General features: G+C 39.0%; 1 protein-coding gene across 2 annotated transcripts in view; it reads right to left on the reverse strand.

Moving 5' to 3' along the window:
• Positions 1-14,013, reverse strand: part of ARHGAP18 (Rho GTPase activating protein 18) — a 63,892-nt gene that overhangs the window by 20,751 nt on the left and 29,128 nt on the right. For both annotated transcript variants that reach the window (XM_082755883.1, XM_082755884.1), the window contains exons 3-6: positions 13,550-13,785; positions 11,152-11,224; positions 4,258-4,427; positions 1,915-2,080 (exon numbers count right to left, since the gene is read on the reverse strand). In XM_082755883.1, coding sequence (XP_082612009.1) covers positions 1,915-2,080; positions 4,258-4,427; positions 11,152-11,224; positions 13,550-13,785 — 645 coding nt within the window. The remainder of the gene's footprint in view (positions 1-1,914; positions 2,081-4,257; positions 4,428-11,151; positions 11,225-13,549; positions 13,786-14,013) is intronic.

The raw sequence follows: 14,013 nt of genomic DNA on the forward strand, positions 1-14,013 counted from the left end.
CTTCTGAAACACTGCTATACCAGCAACTACTAACCCAAAGTCAGTTGCCAAAGAACTATGTCACAAGTACTGACGACTGCTGCGTGCGCCATTTTTCTGAAATGGCATATAACATTACATGTACCTAAAAGCTTCTGTGTGGTATGATGCCATGCCAGTATTGAAAACAGAACAGCTGTAATTACTAAAAAGATGTTAGCCCTTGAGGGAATATGTCATATATATATCTAAGAAACATAATCTTAAGTGCCAAATCAGGGAGTTCATGTATCTCTAGTGGAATAAAAAGTCTACCGATACAGTATGGAGACTCATACATAGACCCAATAGCCATACCCCATAGTTTTTATCATCTTGACAATCTTGTCGATGCAGTTTCTATTGAGATGAAGTTGGAGAGCAAACTGTAGGAGGCCAATTAAAAGGCCAAGTTGGCAACAGCACAGCATTCCACAGAAGAATCATGTTTTCATCATCTTTATGTACACAAGCACAAAAGGGAACAGCCAATATATCCACCCTTGCACAAATCAATTAGCCAAACATTTCCTGAATGAAGAGGACGGGGACAGGTAGAACAACAAGGCACTGAAGTCATTACACTGCAAAAGCAGACTTGTAGAGGAAGAAGGCTGACATGTCATTGTCTTTTTCCTACACATTTTGGTAAGTCTAGGCCATCTTTTTAATTTGGGGAAAAACAGGGTTTTTAACCAATTCAGTACTCTTCATGACTGCCTGTCATTTAGATAATAATGCTATGAGTAAAACTCAAAAAACTATAAGATTTGGCAAGAAGAATTAATTAAAACTAAGACCCAAAATATAAGAAAATGTTTTGTCTCTTCCCTGTGTATTAGTAATAGCACAAGCACTTCTGCGAGAAGAAAATATATTTAAGGGACCAATGTCTCTTAGCTGTTTCTGCATGTCGTTGGCATTTAAGAAATTATTTTCTACTACTGTAAACCCAATATAGTATTCTGAAGAATCTATTGTACCTTGCTATGTAGCTCTCAACCTCCTCAGTTGCTTTTAATTATTTAAACTAAGCTATTGCACTGCCATGTTCACTGAACCTTGAGAACAGGGTTTTGGCGAAAGCAGACTTGTGATTAACCAATAACACATTTCAAGCTCATGTAAAACGTTTAGCAGAAGCCAAGAATACAGAAAACAAACAAAGCACTGAAAATCTCTAGCATCTTGAAATTGGTTTCCATGTGTATTAAGTTCCCAAGAAAAGTACTGTGATTATATCTATGCTTCATGGGCTTGAAGATCAAAATGACGTGTTGCAACTGCCTCAAAATCCTCTGCAAAAGCCCCAAACTTCCACTTGGTATGATGCCACTCAGAGCAAAAACCGCATTCTGGCCTTAGTAAATATCGGATGGGCATGGCTATGTAATACAGCAAAGTCTGTACCAGAGATAACAGGAAAGCAGGTGACAAAGGCTCCCAGCATCTCTAGTCAAGGATAAGGAAAACAAAAAGTCAGGTAGGAGTGGCACAGTACCTAGCTTCATGAGAGCAGAAGAATACCCACAAAAAACACAAACACATACTCTCCCAGCAAATATATGATCATACTAATTTCTGTGAAGCGATTCCTCCTGTACACCTTGCTACTGAGAGGAAGGTCCCCCTTCCTCTCTCCTTGTTTATCTGCTCTGTATCTGGCCTGAGTTTTAACTTAATACAGAAAGCACATTCCCTTAGCTAGAGTGACTTTGTGCATGAACTTGCCTAAAATGTGCCCTGAGTCAAGGTGTATAATTAAATGCTGTTTAGTATCTATATTATTATTTATATATTAATACAAATTTTCTCCAGGAAAGTCATAAATAACCAGATACATTTGTTTCACTGGATTAAAACAGACCAATTTGTTTCGGAATATGAAACACTTACCTTTGGTTTTGATTTTTGCAGCTTTTTGCTGCTTGAATTCTGTCCCAAGTACATCATAGAGAGCAGTCAATTCAATCAGTGCTAAAGAACAGACTTTCTTCATGTCCTGAGGGGCAAGGTCACCAATCTTTGTTGTACCCGTTTTGTCCTTTGGCAGTCTGAAATTCTAAAAGCAGAGATTTGTAGCACAGTGAATAATCCAAATCATAACAAATTACTTAGCTCCAAGGCTGTGCTTCCTCCAGGGCCCAACCTTTTCATTGTGAAGCCTGCTGCTACTGTGTCATGGAAGAATCCCACAAATAGTTTGCAAAGCAGACAATTTTAAAGTCATAGGAGGATTTAGGTTCCTAGTAACTTCTGGAGTTCATCTAATCCAACTACTCAGTCAAGCAAACCTACACCTCCAGTAACAGAAATTCTGAAGCCACCATGGGCACCCATTTCAGTGCTTAACACTCCCATGGGGACTTTTTCATTGCAGAACAGAATTTCCCTTGTTGCCATTTATAGCCATTGCCTCTTGTCCTTTCACTGGGCATCTCCAACAAGAGATTGGCTTTGTCTTGCTTGTAAACTCTGCATCCTTTTGCAATTTATAGCAGTGGAAATATCTGTCCATGCACAATCCTATGCATGTACAATTGGGATAGAAATCCCTCTGTGCTTATCCACACAAAATAACACATTTGACTGCCATAGAATAAAGGGCTTCCCTTATTAGGGAAAGGGGAACTGCAATAATAGATTATTTCTATTGCAATAAATACTCAGAAGCAGTAGTCACACACCAATGTAAATAACTGAGTTCAGATGGGGGGAGTGGAGGGAGAACTGGATGGAGAGCAAAAATGAGAGGGGGAGAGAGAGAGAGAGAGCTCTATGAGTTTCCTAGCTCATAGAACTTTTTTAACTCCATCCTTCACCAGCAGCCTTCTAAGTAAGACAGCTGCCTGTGCCTGACATTAGCAGATGCATGACTCAAAGCAGGAACGTTGACAAGCCTTCCTCTCCACTTGGAAAGAAAAAACATTGTACTGCAGAATGATTTTCTCATCCTGTACAGACCCAGTGATAGCACAGATGAATTGGTAGCTATGGTACATGGCTACAATGGTACATACTTAAACTGTACATAAATATAATTTACAAATTGTAGATATGTAGTCAGCCTCCTGCCTTAATGTTTCATTGATTTTCACAATGGCCAGGTCAAATGGGCCTTTAGCAACCTGGTCTAGTGGGAGAGGGATTGAAAATCCCATGGCAGAGGGATTGAAACTGGATGATCTTTAAGGTCCCTTCCAGCCCAAACCATTCTGTGAGTCTCTATGACTATATGTAGTCCATGACTGTATGTAGTACACACACATATATGTATACAGTACTAAACTAGACTGTAGTTCTCACTTCCTTGTTACAAGCTGCATTACAGAAACGAGACTCAAACAATTCAGAACCTATTTCTAAATAGTCACTAGTGTCTGGTTTATAATGTTTAAACTAGGATACAAGGGGTAATTACTACTCAAAGAACTGCATATGTCTTTATCTAAATTAAGTGTTTGAAGAACTGTGAAACATTATTACTTCAGTCACTACATTTACTCATATGTGTTTGGATACGCGGTTAGACAAAAGAGATGTCTTTTGCAGGAGTCACTAGTTTACAGGTCACATGTAACTTCATGCTCATGAACTGTTAGGCAAAGAGAGGTCCATAAAGAGATGCCTGAAGATCACTGACAGAACACCTTGGAGGATCTTCCCTAGTATCTATTTTGATTCTTTCTGAATGAGCCTTTTGTTTGAGGTGGAAAGTAAAACAGCATGAAGGAATCCTTAGCTTCCCACCACTTCACTTAAGACTTCTATAGACCATTCTGCTCTTCATTTTCATCCTTCACGTATGTGCACTGGATAACTACGCAACTTTTCCACAAGCATTCACTAATCCTTTTCAGAAGATAATAGATATTACTACTACAGAGATAAAGCATCTCACCTCAGACAGATGAAGGGTCTGTAAACTAATGAACTAAGGACAGAGTTTGTGTACAACTAAGCCAGTATTCCAGCTTAATATTACGAGTCAATTTTTGTGTACACATAAAGTGGGTTTTCCTAGAACAATGACATAACTAGGCATAAAAGTCGTAATTTCCATGTTATTGAGAATACTGCTCCCAAAATTGAGTTATCTTGAGAAGTTTTATCCCCACAGAGCTCCATCCAACAATATACTTTTAAACCTAATTCACCCAGTATCAGATAAATATCATCCAACCAATACCACCAACTAGTGAAAACAAACAATGAGAGCAATAAATAGGAAACATGTACCAGGGGAAGAGTGTCACCACCTCCACTTTTGCACATTTTGCCTACTGAGCTGTCTTTGGTATTAGCTGCCTGTTCTGCAAAGGGTATCTCCAAATTTAAGTCAGTTTCTGAAAACTGCATGTCTTGAGGTGGGGTCTTCTGCTCATTAGTTCCAACACTGAACTTAGAACCTGAAAACAAAGTAGAAAAAAAAATAATCAACATCAGCAGGGTTGAGCATCACTCATTGCATGAGTAAGCATTTTAAAACATGGAAATTAATCCTGTGCAAGGGATAAACTTTCTAGTTACAAACATACTGGCCTCTGCATTTTTTTCCAGCTGAAAATTCGGCTTCTTACAAGGTTCCATCTCTTAAAGTTGTTTTTTTTTCTAGAATAATTCTGCCAAAGCATGGAGTATTCTAGTATTTTTCTATTATGAAAAGATTAAGAAATCTACCTCAAATAAACAGCAGATTACCAGGATCTTCCAAAGCCAAATGGCTCTGGCATCAGAAGTTTCTTGCCATCGCTTTCCAGCCTCAAACACTGCAATATCATGCAAACAAAACAGCTTTTTTTTTTTTTTTTTTTTTCTGCTGTCACAATTTAGAAGCAAAACACCATGTTTATTCTACAATCCAAAACGTTAACATCACAAAATCACAGAGTGTCTGAGGTGGGAAAGGAACCTCTGGAGGTCATCTGGTCCAAACCCCTGCTCAAACATAGTCACCTAGAGCCACTTGTTCAAGACCATCTTCTGAAGATCTCCAGGGAGGGAGACTCCACAGCTTCTCTGGTGAACCTGTGCCATTGATGATATTTAGACAGAACCTCCTGTGTTCCAGTTTGTGCCTGCTGCCTCTTGGCAATGGGCAGCACTCATAAGAGCATGGCTCTGTCCTCTTTGTATCTTCCCTTCAGTTATTCATAAACGTTGATAAAATCTCACTGAGCTTTCTCCTCTTGAGGCTAAACAGTCCCAGCTCTCTCAGCCTTTCCTCATAGGAGAGGCACTTCAGACCCTTCATCATCTTCATGGTCCTTCATTGGACTCTCTCCAGTATGTCCATGTCCCTCTTGTACTGGGAAGCCCAAAACTGGACACAATACTCCAGGTGTGACCTCACCAGTGCTGAACAGAAGAGGTAAAAGATCACCTCCCTTGACCTGCTGGCAACACTCCTCCTAATGCAGCCCAGGATACCATTAGTCTTTTTTGACACAAGAGCAAATTACTGGCTCATGTTTCAAGTTGGTGTCCACGAAGACCCTCAGGTCCCTTTCTGCAGAGCTGCTTTCCTGCTTGGTGGCACCCAGAATATCCTGGCGCCTGGCGTTGTTCCTCCCCAGTTTCTGGACTTTGCATTTCCCCTTACTGAACTTCATGAGGTTCCTGCCAGCACATTTCTCCAGTCTGTCAAGGCCACTCTGCATGGCAGCACGTTCCTCTGGTGTAACAGCCACTCCCCCCAGTTTTGTGTCACCTGCAAACTTGCTAAGGGTACACTCATCCAGATTACTACTGAAGGTGTTATGTGGGACTGGAGTATTGACCCCTGGAGTCAACTGATTCCTGCTATTGACTGAGTCCCAGCTAGATCTTGTGCCACTGCCCACCACCTGTTCTGCAAACAGATCCCTGGGCCTAGCCATTTCCAATCCACCCTATCCACTTATCCATCCCATGCATCTGCAAGTAACGTCTGGGAATAGTGGACGCTACATAGATCACGTTGCTGTCCTGACATTCCTGTCCTCACCTTAGTCTGAAGAGTCTAGGTTCCTCAAATCTGTCTTGACATGCTTCATGATACAGGGAAGGAGTAAGTACAGAACAAACACCTTACTTCTCTTTCTTTGTTCTTTATACACCAGTTAAACACTAGAAAAATCCGGAATATTTTTTGTTTAAAAAAAAAAAAAGGAAAAAGGAAAAAGAAAAAAAAAAAAACAGAAGGTAAAATCTGGAGAGGCAGTTCTGCTTTTAGAAAAACAAGTGTACTTCTACACATGAAATCAACTATAGATTTTCAGTCCAAAGTTAAAAGATATTGGGAAAGAAGCAAAAGGGAAATTATATTGTAAATAGATTAGTAACGCAGCACCAAAGATGACTTAGCCAGATAAAGATTCTGATCTCTCCAGCATTACTTGTGATGTAGTATTTCTTAAAGGATATAGCCCAGATTAAGTTATTCCTACAATACATTCCAAATACCTTGATGTATTTGTGTTTGAATTCAAATTTCCTAAAGCCAGAGCAAATATAAGCAAATTAATACTGCTCGTTTCAACGGGACCATCATTCCGCCTCTAACTCCTACCCACAGGAGAATGCAGTCTATTCAAAGATAGCATGCAATAAGCAGAGAAAAAGTGGGAGGAAAACAGACATGAGTTGAGGAGAACCATCAGCAGTGAACATGCTTTTGTATATGAATATGGTGTAACATAACAAACTAATTTCTTTACACCACTGTGGGAAATTTTTGCATGGCCTGGAATAACCATGCTAAACAAGGCCAGAAAATCTCCCAGAGAATAGTTAGAGCTGCAGCAACATTTGACCTTGAAGCAGGGGAAAGGCTGTGGTTGGGCTGATTAAGGGAAAAGGCATCAGGGAAGTGCTGCCCTACATTGATACTTCCACAGGCCTGATAAAAAGCTGAGCTGCAAACGTACAACCCAAATAACATATAAATTTAACACACACACACACACAAAAAAAAAAGCAACTTGATTTTTTCTTCTGAACTGTATCTCTGTAACTGAAAGACAACACACAAGACAAGACTAGTCACTGCTGTGCTTTAGTGAATTTACCTCCATCTGCTAGGGCAAAACTCAGGGGTTCTGATAGACAGGCAAATGGCTGAAGCCACCAATAGCCACTACCCAGCAGGGCACAATGTTTAATGCAGCCACTCCCACTTCAATTTAATTGATCTGGAGCTAATACAGTTCCAGAAAGACGAGAGGTAGATTTGAGTTAAGGTGTTTGGCTCTACTTACAGCCAAGCAATATTGTAAGAAACAGAATAAAACACTTCCGAAATGAACCTGTTGTGGATTTCCAGTTTCTCTTTTCACAGTGGCATCTGTTCACTCTCACTAAGAGAGTGAAAAGAAAGACTCCTGAGGCATACACTGCAGATTAAGCTGATCCTGAAACTAGAGCCACTGCTTTCAGTAAACAGATATGTGAGACCTCAGGAACCAAACATATCCAAGGTCAAACTCTTCTCTGGCTTCCATGTCCTTATACCTACATATATCATGTAAGTTGTTTAATGCAGATGAACTGAAGGAAAACAGTTCACTGTCACCCCAAGACTTCTACCAAGCTATTGTTGCCTGTACGTGACCTACATACTTCCTACCAGCATGGGACAGATCTGATGTTAACAAACAATAAAGCAGTAGATCCTGTTTCAGACCTCTGGTCATACTAGGCACTGTCTAAAGCAGATGTCTTGGTAATGATGTGTACATTTTAAAAGTCTGACTGCTTCTGTTGCAGGGAGTTTCCTCTTTATTGTATAGCCTTGTTCCCGTTGTTGTGCATTTATTAACTAGGAAGCAGCTGTAAGAGGAAGCAGCTTCAGTGTTGTGTCAACCTGCCAACTGCATGCAGTATTTCATGAAAAATACAAATGTGATACAGAAAACATAAATATTGTCTATGAGGATGTGGTTGCCATATTTTAAATTAGCCCTATACTCTTTCCCCGGTTCAAAGTGCTATTTTAAAGATCCCGTACATTGAAGGGAATTCTTCAGGAGTGGGCTGGGGAGTTGGGCTTGGGGTTTCTTTTTAATGGGACATGAAAATATTAGAAGTGCCAACCTTGTTATTTCCTTGTTTTGCTAGAGAATGCTAGAGTATAGAGTAGCCATTAAGCTATACTCATAGATCGTAATTGATAATTGGAAATGTAGAATGGCTGTTGTGTTTTTTTAACTGACAAAACACCTATTTATAATGCTAATTCATAGCTGACTTTTAAATAGAGAATATATGTTTGCAATCTTTTCACTAGCACTCTATCACTCCAGCCATATATTCTTTATCATGTAAAATGAAAAGCAGAAACAAACTCAATTAAAAAAATACAACCATATTTCAGTCTTTTTTCCTATCAAGAAGCAAGTATTACAGCTCTTTTCCCTCATATTACACCTACTACGTTAAATTCTTTCATCCATTTGCCACATCATTAAGCTTTGAGGTTGCCCTTATACAGAGGTTTTATCTAACATTCTTCCCTTGCAGCTAACCCACTGCATTTAGGAGGACAATTAAGAGTCCCACAGTAAACCGACTTTTGCTGTTCCCCTATTTAAGCTAATGAGTATTTAGCTTTACATCTGTTTATTCTTTGCTTTTTATTTCTTGAGATGTTTCAGCCACGTGTACATTTATTCCTTTTCACAAGCACCCAAAGAGAATTGTATTTTTTCTTTTGTAGATGTTGAACATATTGCTAGCTTTTCAGGATCTCAGTGAGTGTTGTGGATTGTTAAAATGATAACATATTTTGTCAGCTTAATACACAATTCTAGATTTTCTTTTCTTTTTTTTTTTTTTTTTTTCTTGAAGATATTTCTTGTACCTACAGGAAACAAAGAAACATCAGAGCTAATAAATAAGGGTCCTTCCAAAAAAACTCAAATATACATTTATTAACAGAAGAAGCACAGGAACTTATTAAACCACTGCACTTGATCAGGATCAGGCAGAAAAGAATGAAAACATAATGGTTTTGTACTATCCTCCGAGTCTGCTTACATTATTCAGACAACAAACAAGGTGTGTCAGACAGACAAGAAAGGAGGAATGAGCACAGGTTCACACAACTCATGTACACTCAGCCTGGCAGAAGCACTTGAGAATGCTGCACTCAAGTACTAAATTAGAAGCAGAGTCATCACCTTTGGAGAAGTGCCAAAGAGCCTTCATTCACTCCAGCAGTTTTAAGAAATCCAACAAAATCTCCATTTAAGCTCTGTCTTATGTCTGAGATGGTGTTCACATTTTTCAGGTGAAACTGGCAGTACTTCTTTGTTAAAGGGGGTTTCCATTTTAATATAATGCCTTTGGATTTAGATTTCATAAATATTTAGTATCTCTGAAATATAAAGCCCTGTTTACCTTTTGCCTTAAATTCATTCACTGTTTGTATAACACTAATTAGCCCATCATTCTGGAGGAAAGATCACAGCACAGCAGTGAAACAGGTGCAGTGCTTTTAGCACTACTAAACTTCGATGTTTTTTTCTTCCTGCTCTAATCTTGGGAGCAGAGCCCACTTTAGCATGTTGACAGGAGCAGAAGTGTATTAGGATGGAAGAAGGCTGCATTTGCCATCCACATCACAATCTGTGCTGTGAAGAGATAGCATATGGGATTTGCCTTTCAGAATTTCCCATTTCTGCAGGGTTCATCAGGGCCACTGGAAAAAAAAGAACCAGATGTGATAAAAATTCTGTAATAATTGCTTGGTAATTTTCCAGCTCTGAGTCCTACAGTGCAGTTTATTGACACAAGCACCAGGCATCTCTTCCTTCCCTTCTGCTGAACCAGCAGCCTGGCAGTCTTCCCAGGTTTTGTTTTTTTTTTTTTTTTACAGTTCTTATTCCAGTGAGGTTTGCTAAGAGTGAGGAAGGGAAGGATTAACAACACTTCTGGAAACGCACAGTTTTAGTGATATTTAGAGCTGTTTAGTGATATTTAGAGCATCTCTCCCAATTCAGCTTCTAAGCATATCTTGTATTGTTTGTTACTGTGGGTTTTTTTTTTTAAGTTTAATCCTAAAGCAATTATTTTTTTTCCAGAAAACTACAGGTCAGTATTCTAAAAGTGGAGCACAAGTTTATTTGGTGGCTTAATTACAGATAAGTAACTTGTATTAGGTAACTAGATCTACCTGCCTGACTATTTAAGGAGATTAGGGTCCCATATGATACCTACATGTACATGCTATCCAGTCTCCCAGAAGGAGGGGGAAAAAAAGACATATAAACAATGCAGAAAAGCAATTAAGCATCTTAAAGCTTAAATGGCTGCCAGCTAATGTGTTGGTTATTACAGTGACACGTATATATAGAGCAATATAGTGCTACCCCAACGCAAAGATGAGGGTAAGATACAGGGCAACATTCTTATATTTTTTTTGTATTGCCACTGAAGAACAGCACAAAGCTTTGTCAAAGTCTTTCATCAAAATTCATACTCTCAAAACAGAAACTATGGATTCAGCCAAGGACTTCTGTTATGCTCTGTCCTACATGGCAGTGAGAGGGAGGGGGAAGTTCTGCAGGTCTTCCATGGGTACTGCACTGCTCATGCATAATCACATGCTGTTGAACCAACCCAATCCTACACACACAGAATGCTAATTCCTTTACATTTTCCTTAAAAAGGTAAGCAGCTTTTTTCTTCTGTTTTTCCTTCATTTTGAGCTGCAGACATACAGCCAGTTCTCGCCTTTATTGTATATTTATAGTCCATTTGTTTTTGCTCTCTTGTATGCACTGATGAGCTTATGTATAATAGTGCTTCATTTCCTGTACTGTACAGTAGAGATAAACCAGAAGGGATAAATTAAGGATCAGGAAAGACCTAAGCATAAGCTATGGGAGGAGAATTCTCCCAGATGACTTCATTATAAGATGATCACTGGTAAAAAACAAGGTTTCCCAGATGGCTCAAAAGACACAACCTACAGCCACACTTAAAAACTTTATAAGTGCACAACAACACAGGCTAGACCAGGATTTCTCATATGAATTTCATTTTACTTTGCTGAAAATATACTTGAAATACGGACCTATGTAGTAGATCGTGAAATTGAAAGACTACGAACAGAAGAGGAAAAAAATCCACAAGATTTCTGTCTGGCATTACCTTTTGTTTCATCCTGTGTTCCACTTCTGTTTTCAGTTGTTCTTACAGCTGAGGGTTCATTTTCATCACAGACCTAAGAAAGGAACAATAAATATAAATATGCATGCCTATAAAGACCAGATAAGAGGTTGCGGAAACTCCACTGACTCTCTGCAGGATTAAAACACATACTCCTGCAATCCAAGAATATGCAGAAGCACATCTGCGTGTTTCAGTTGAAATCCTTTTGACAATGTCTAAGGGGATCTGAAATCTAGGTAATTAAGACAGCAGTAATTAAGTCCTTTCTCCCTCTTCCTAAAATAATAAGTGGGTATAAGAAGACTTAATTTTCCAGTGTTGCAAGGGATAAGAACATGTAGTTTTTGACCTGAAGCCACAGTTTGCTGGAAAGGCAATATGACTGCTCAGAAAATTATTACTGTTCCATGTACAGTAGTAGACTGTAGACTGGGAAACACACAAATAAGCAGACTGGGAAACTGTCAAGGAACCAAAAGTCTAGCTTCTCTTTGGCAGGAATACGTCAGGAAATAGCAGAAACATCACAATACTGCCTATTGTTTTACCTTTCCTCCTGCCTTCCCCCAGGTGAAGGGAGGTTGCAGGATTTTCAGAGACTATTATTAAACTGGAATGACTAAACTGGAATGACAGCTGTAGATGGCTTCAGTCCTTTTTTTGTTATAAAGCTTTTTAATGATGGGAGAGTGATAAAGTTCTGAAACAAGTTACCTAGAGAGGTTGTACAAAGTATCTCACTACAGGCTTTCTGTGACAGATTAGATAAATAAGGACAAGCAATGATTTCAGAATAATTACCTTGCTTTGAAGAAAGGAATGCAGTATAGCTTTGAGGGCTTAGATTTATATTATTTTATTGCAGTCAGGGAGTGAGGTTTAGAAGGATTTTATATTTTATTTTTAACTTATTTCTATATTTAATCAGTATCCTGACCTATTGTGTACATCTTACATGGCTACAATCATCTGTCTGCTTATATTACTTCTCTTTGATATCATCAGTATTAAAACACATAGTTTAAAAGAAACAGAAGTCTACAGAACACTGTAACATATGATTTTGAGACATTACAATATGTAGTTTAAAAAGGAACATGAGTATTTCTTGTACTTGACTGAAATAACATACTTGAAAGGGAAATTATACTGCTTTAAGCTATATGATGTTTTACCTAAATCGCTCTTTTATTTGATCTTGTAATTTTTAGATGTAGTCAATTCCAAAACAGATCCTGGAAATCTTTTATGGAGTTACTATCTCTTCTGTAAACATAAGCAAAGCAGAATAGCAAAAGGGAAGTTTTGCCTCCAGAATACACATTTGAGCCTACAAACATTACCCACTACCATTTCATCTCTGCTGAATTTGAAAGGAGCTGCCCAAGGAGAGGAAGCAGTTGCGGGAGGGAGGAAATGAACTCCTCTCTGAATCCACCATGCTTCCCCTGCCACATGGCAGCAGCAGGAGAAAGAATGAGGCATGGGGCTAGGATCTGGTAAACTAGCGGTGTACTGCCAACCAGCCCGTTTCTCCTAGCAGTTGAAGATCCAGTTGCTCTGGGGGAGAGTAGAGAGGACAGACATGCTTCTCTGCAGAAGAGGAATTCTAATTATAGTCTCTGTTTCCCTCCTTCCTCTTTCCTGCATGAGGAAGAAGAACTCCTCTGTTCATTAAACCACAAGGGGAAACGAGTCTCTTCAGGACCTGTCAGAGCAGCTCACCACATGCAGTTTAATGACATAGGGGGGCCCTGGGAGTCAGCATAGGGGTCTAGCCCCCAAAATAATAAGCATAAACACCTAGCCGAAAAAAAAAAAAAAAAAAAAAAAAAGAGGCAGTTAGGTTGGTGTCACTTTATTTCCTTTAAAAAAAAAAAAAAAAAAAGAAATAGAAGAAAAAGGAAAAAAAAAATAAAAAAAGAAAAAGAAACAAGCTAACAAATTCACCAGTAAATATAAGCCATATCATTCCCTATATGGCAGACCTCTCAGAATGACTGTAGGCATTACCACCTAAAGTGTAGGCTTCTGTTTGTTCTTTGGGTGTTTGTTGTCATGATTTTTGTGCCTGGGTTAAAACTAAATCCAAGAAGTTTCATGACCACAGAGTTGTTTTATCCATTCCCTTTGAGAAGCAAAAGACCAACATACATACTCATTTCTACATACTAAAATTGCTTAATGCAATGTCAACTCTGGACCAATGCTATCCCCATAATTGCAGTAAGAATTTCCCTTGAAAACTGGTAAAAAGTTGCACATAAATCTTCTCGAAATTGCCCTTTTGTGTCTGTCTCCCTCTCCTCTCCTCCCACCCCTACCTGTCCCTGTCTCCTATCTGTAAGCATCAAAGAAATGACAGCCAGGAACTTACTTTTTCCTTTGGGTCGCTTTGTAGCCTGAAGATATCTCTGACATCAGGAATCTGATGGTGTTTGTTCTTTTTCCTCAAGGTTTGTGTGACAGTCTCTACTCGCTTTTCTACTGCTGCTTTCTGGGTTCGGGTCAATGTGGACAGGAACACCATGCTTTCTTGGGAATCACCCGTGCTCTCAGCAAACAGATTGGACAGACCTGCTTCCTTCAACCATTCTTCTTCCAGTTCTCCCTCTGAGCCAGGCAAAGAGAAAAGAGCATAAATGTTGGCTTTCCAGTATTGTTAAGCACAGCAGATTATGATGACATGATATAACTACTGCAGTTCACAGAGAAAGGTCCACAGGAATACACAATACAGGACAATTTTTTACAGTATCACGACCTGGAAAAAAGCTGTTGTTTGTAAAGTGCTTCAAAAGAGTTAACATATCATATCAAGGCTTTTAAAATGGTTAATCC

Source organism: Aythya marila (genome assembly GCF_965140915.1).
Source record: "Aythya marila genome assembly, chromosome: 3".
NCBI lineage: Eukaryota > Metazoa > Chordata > Aves > Anseriformes > Anatidae > Aythya > Aythya marila.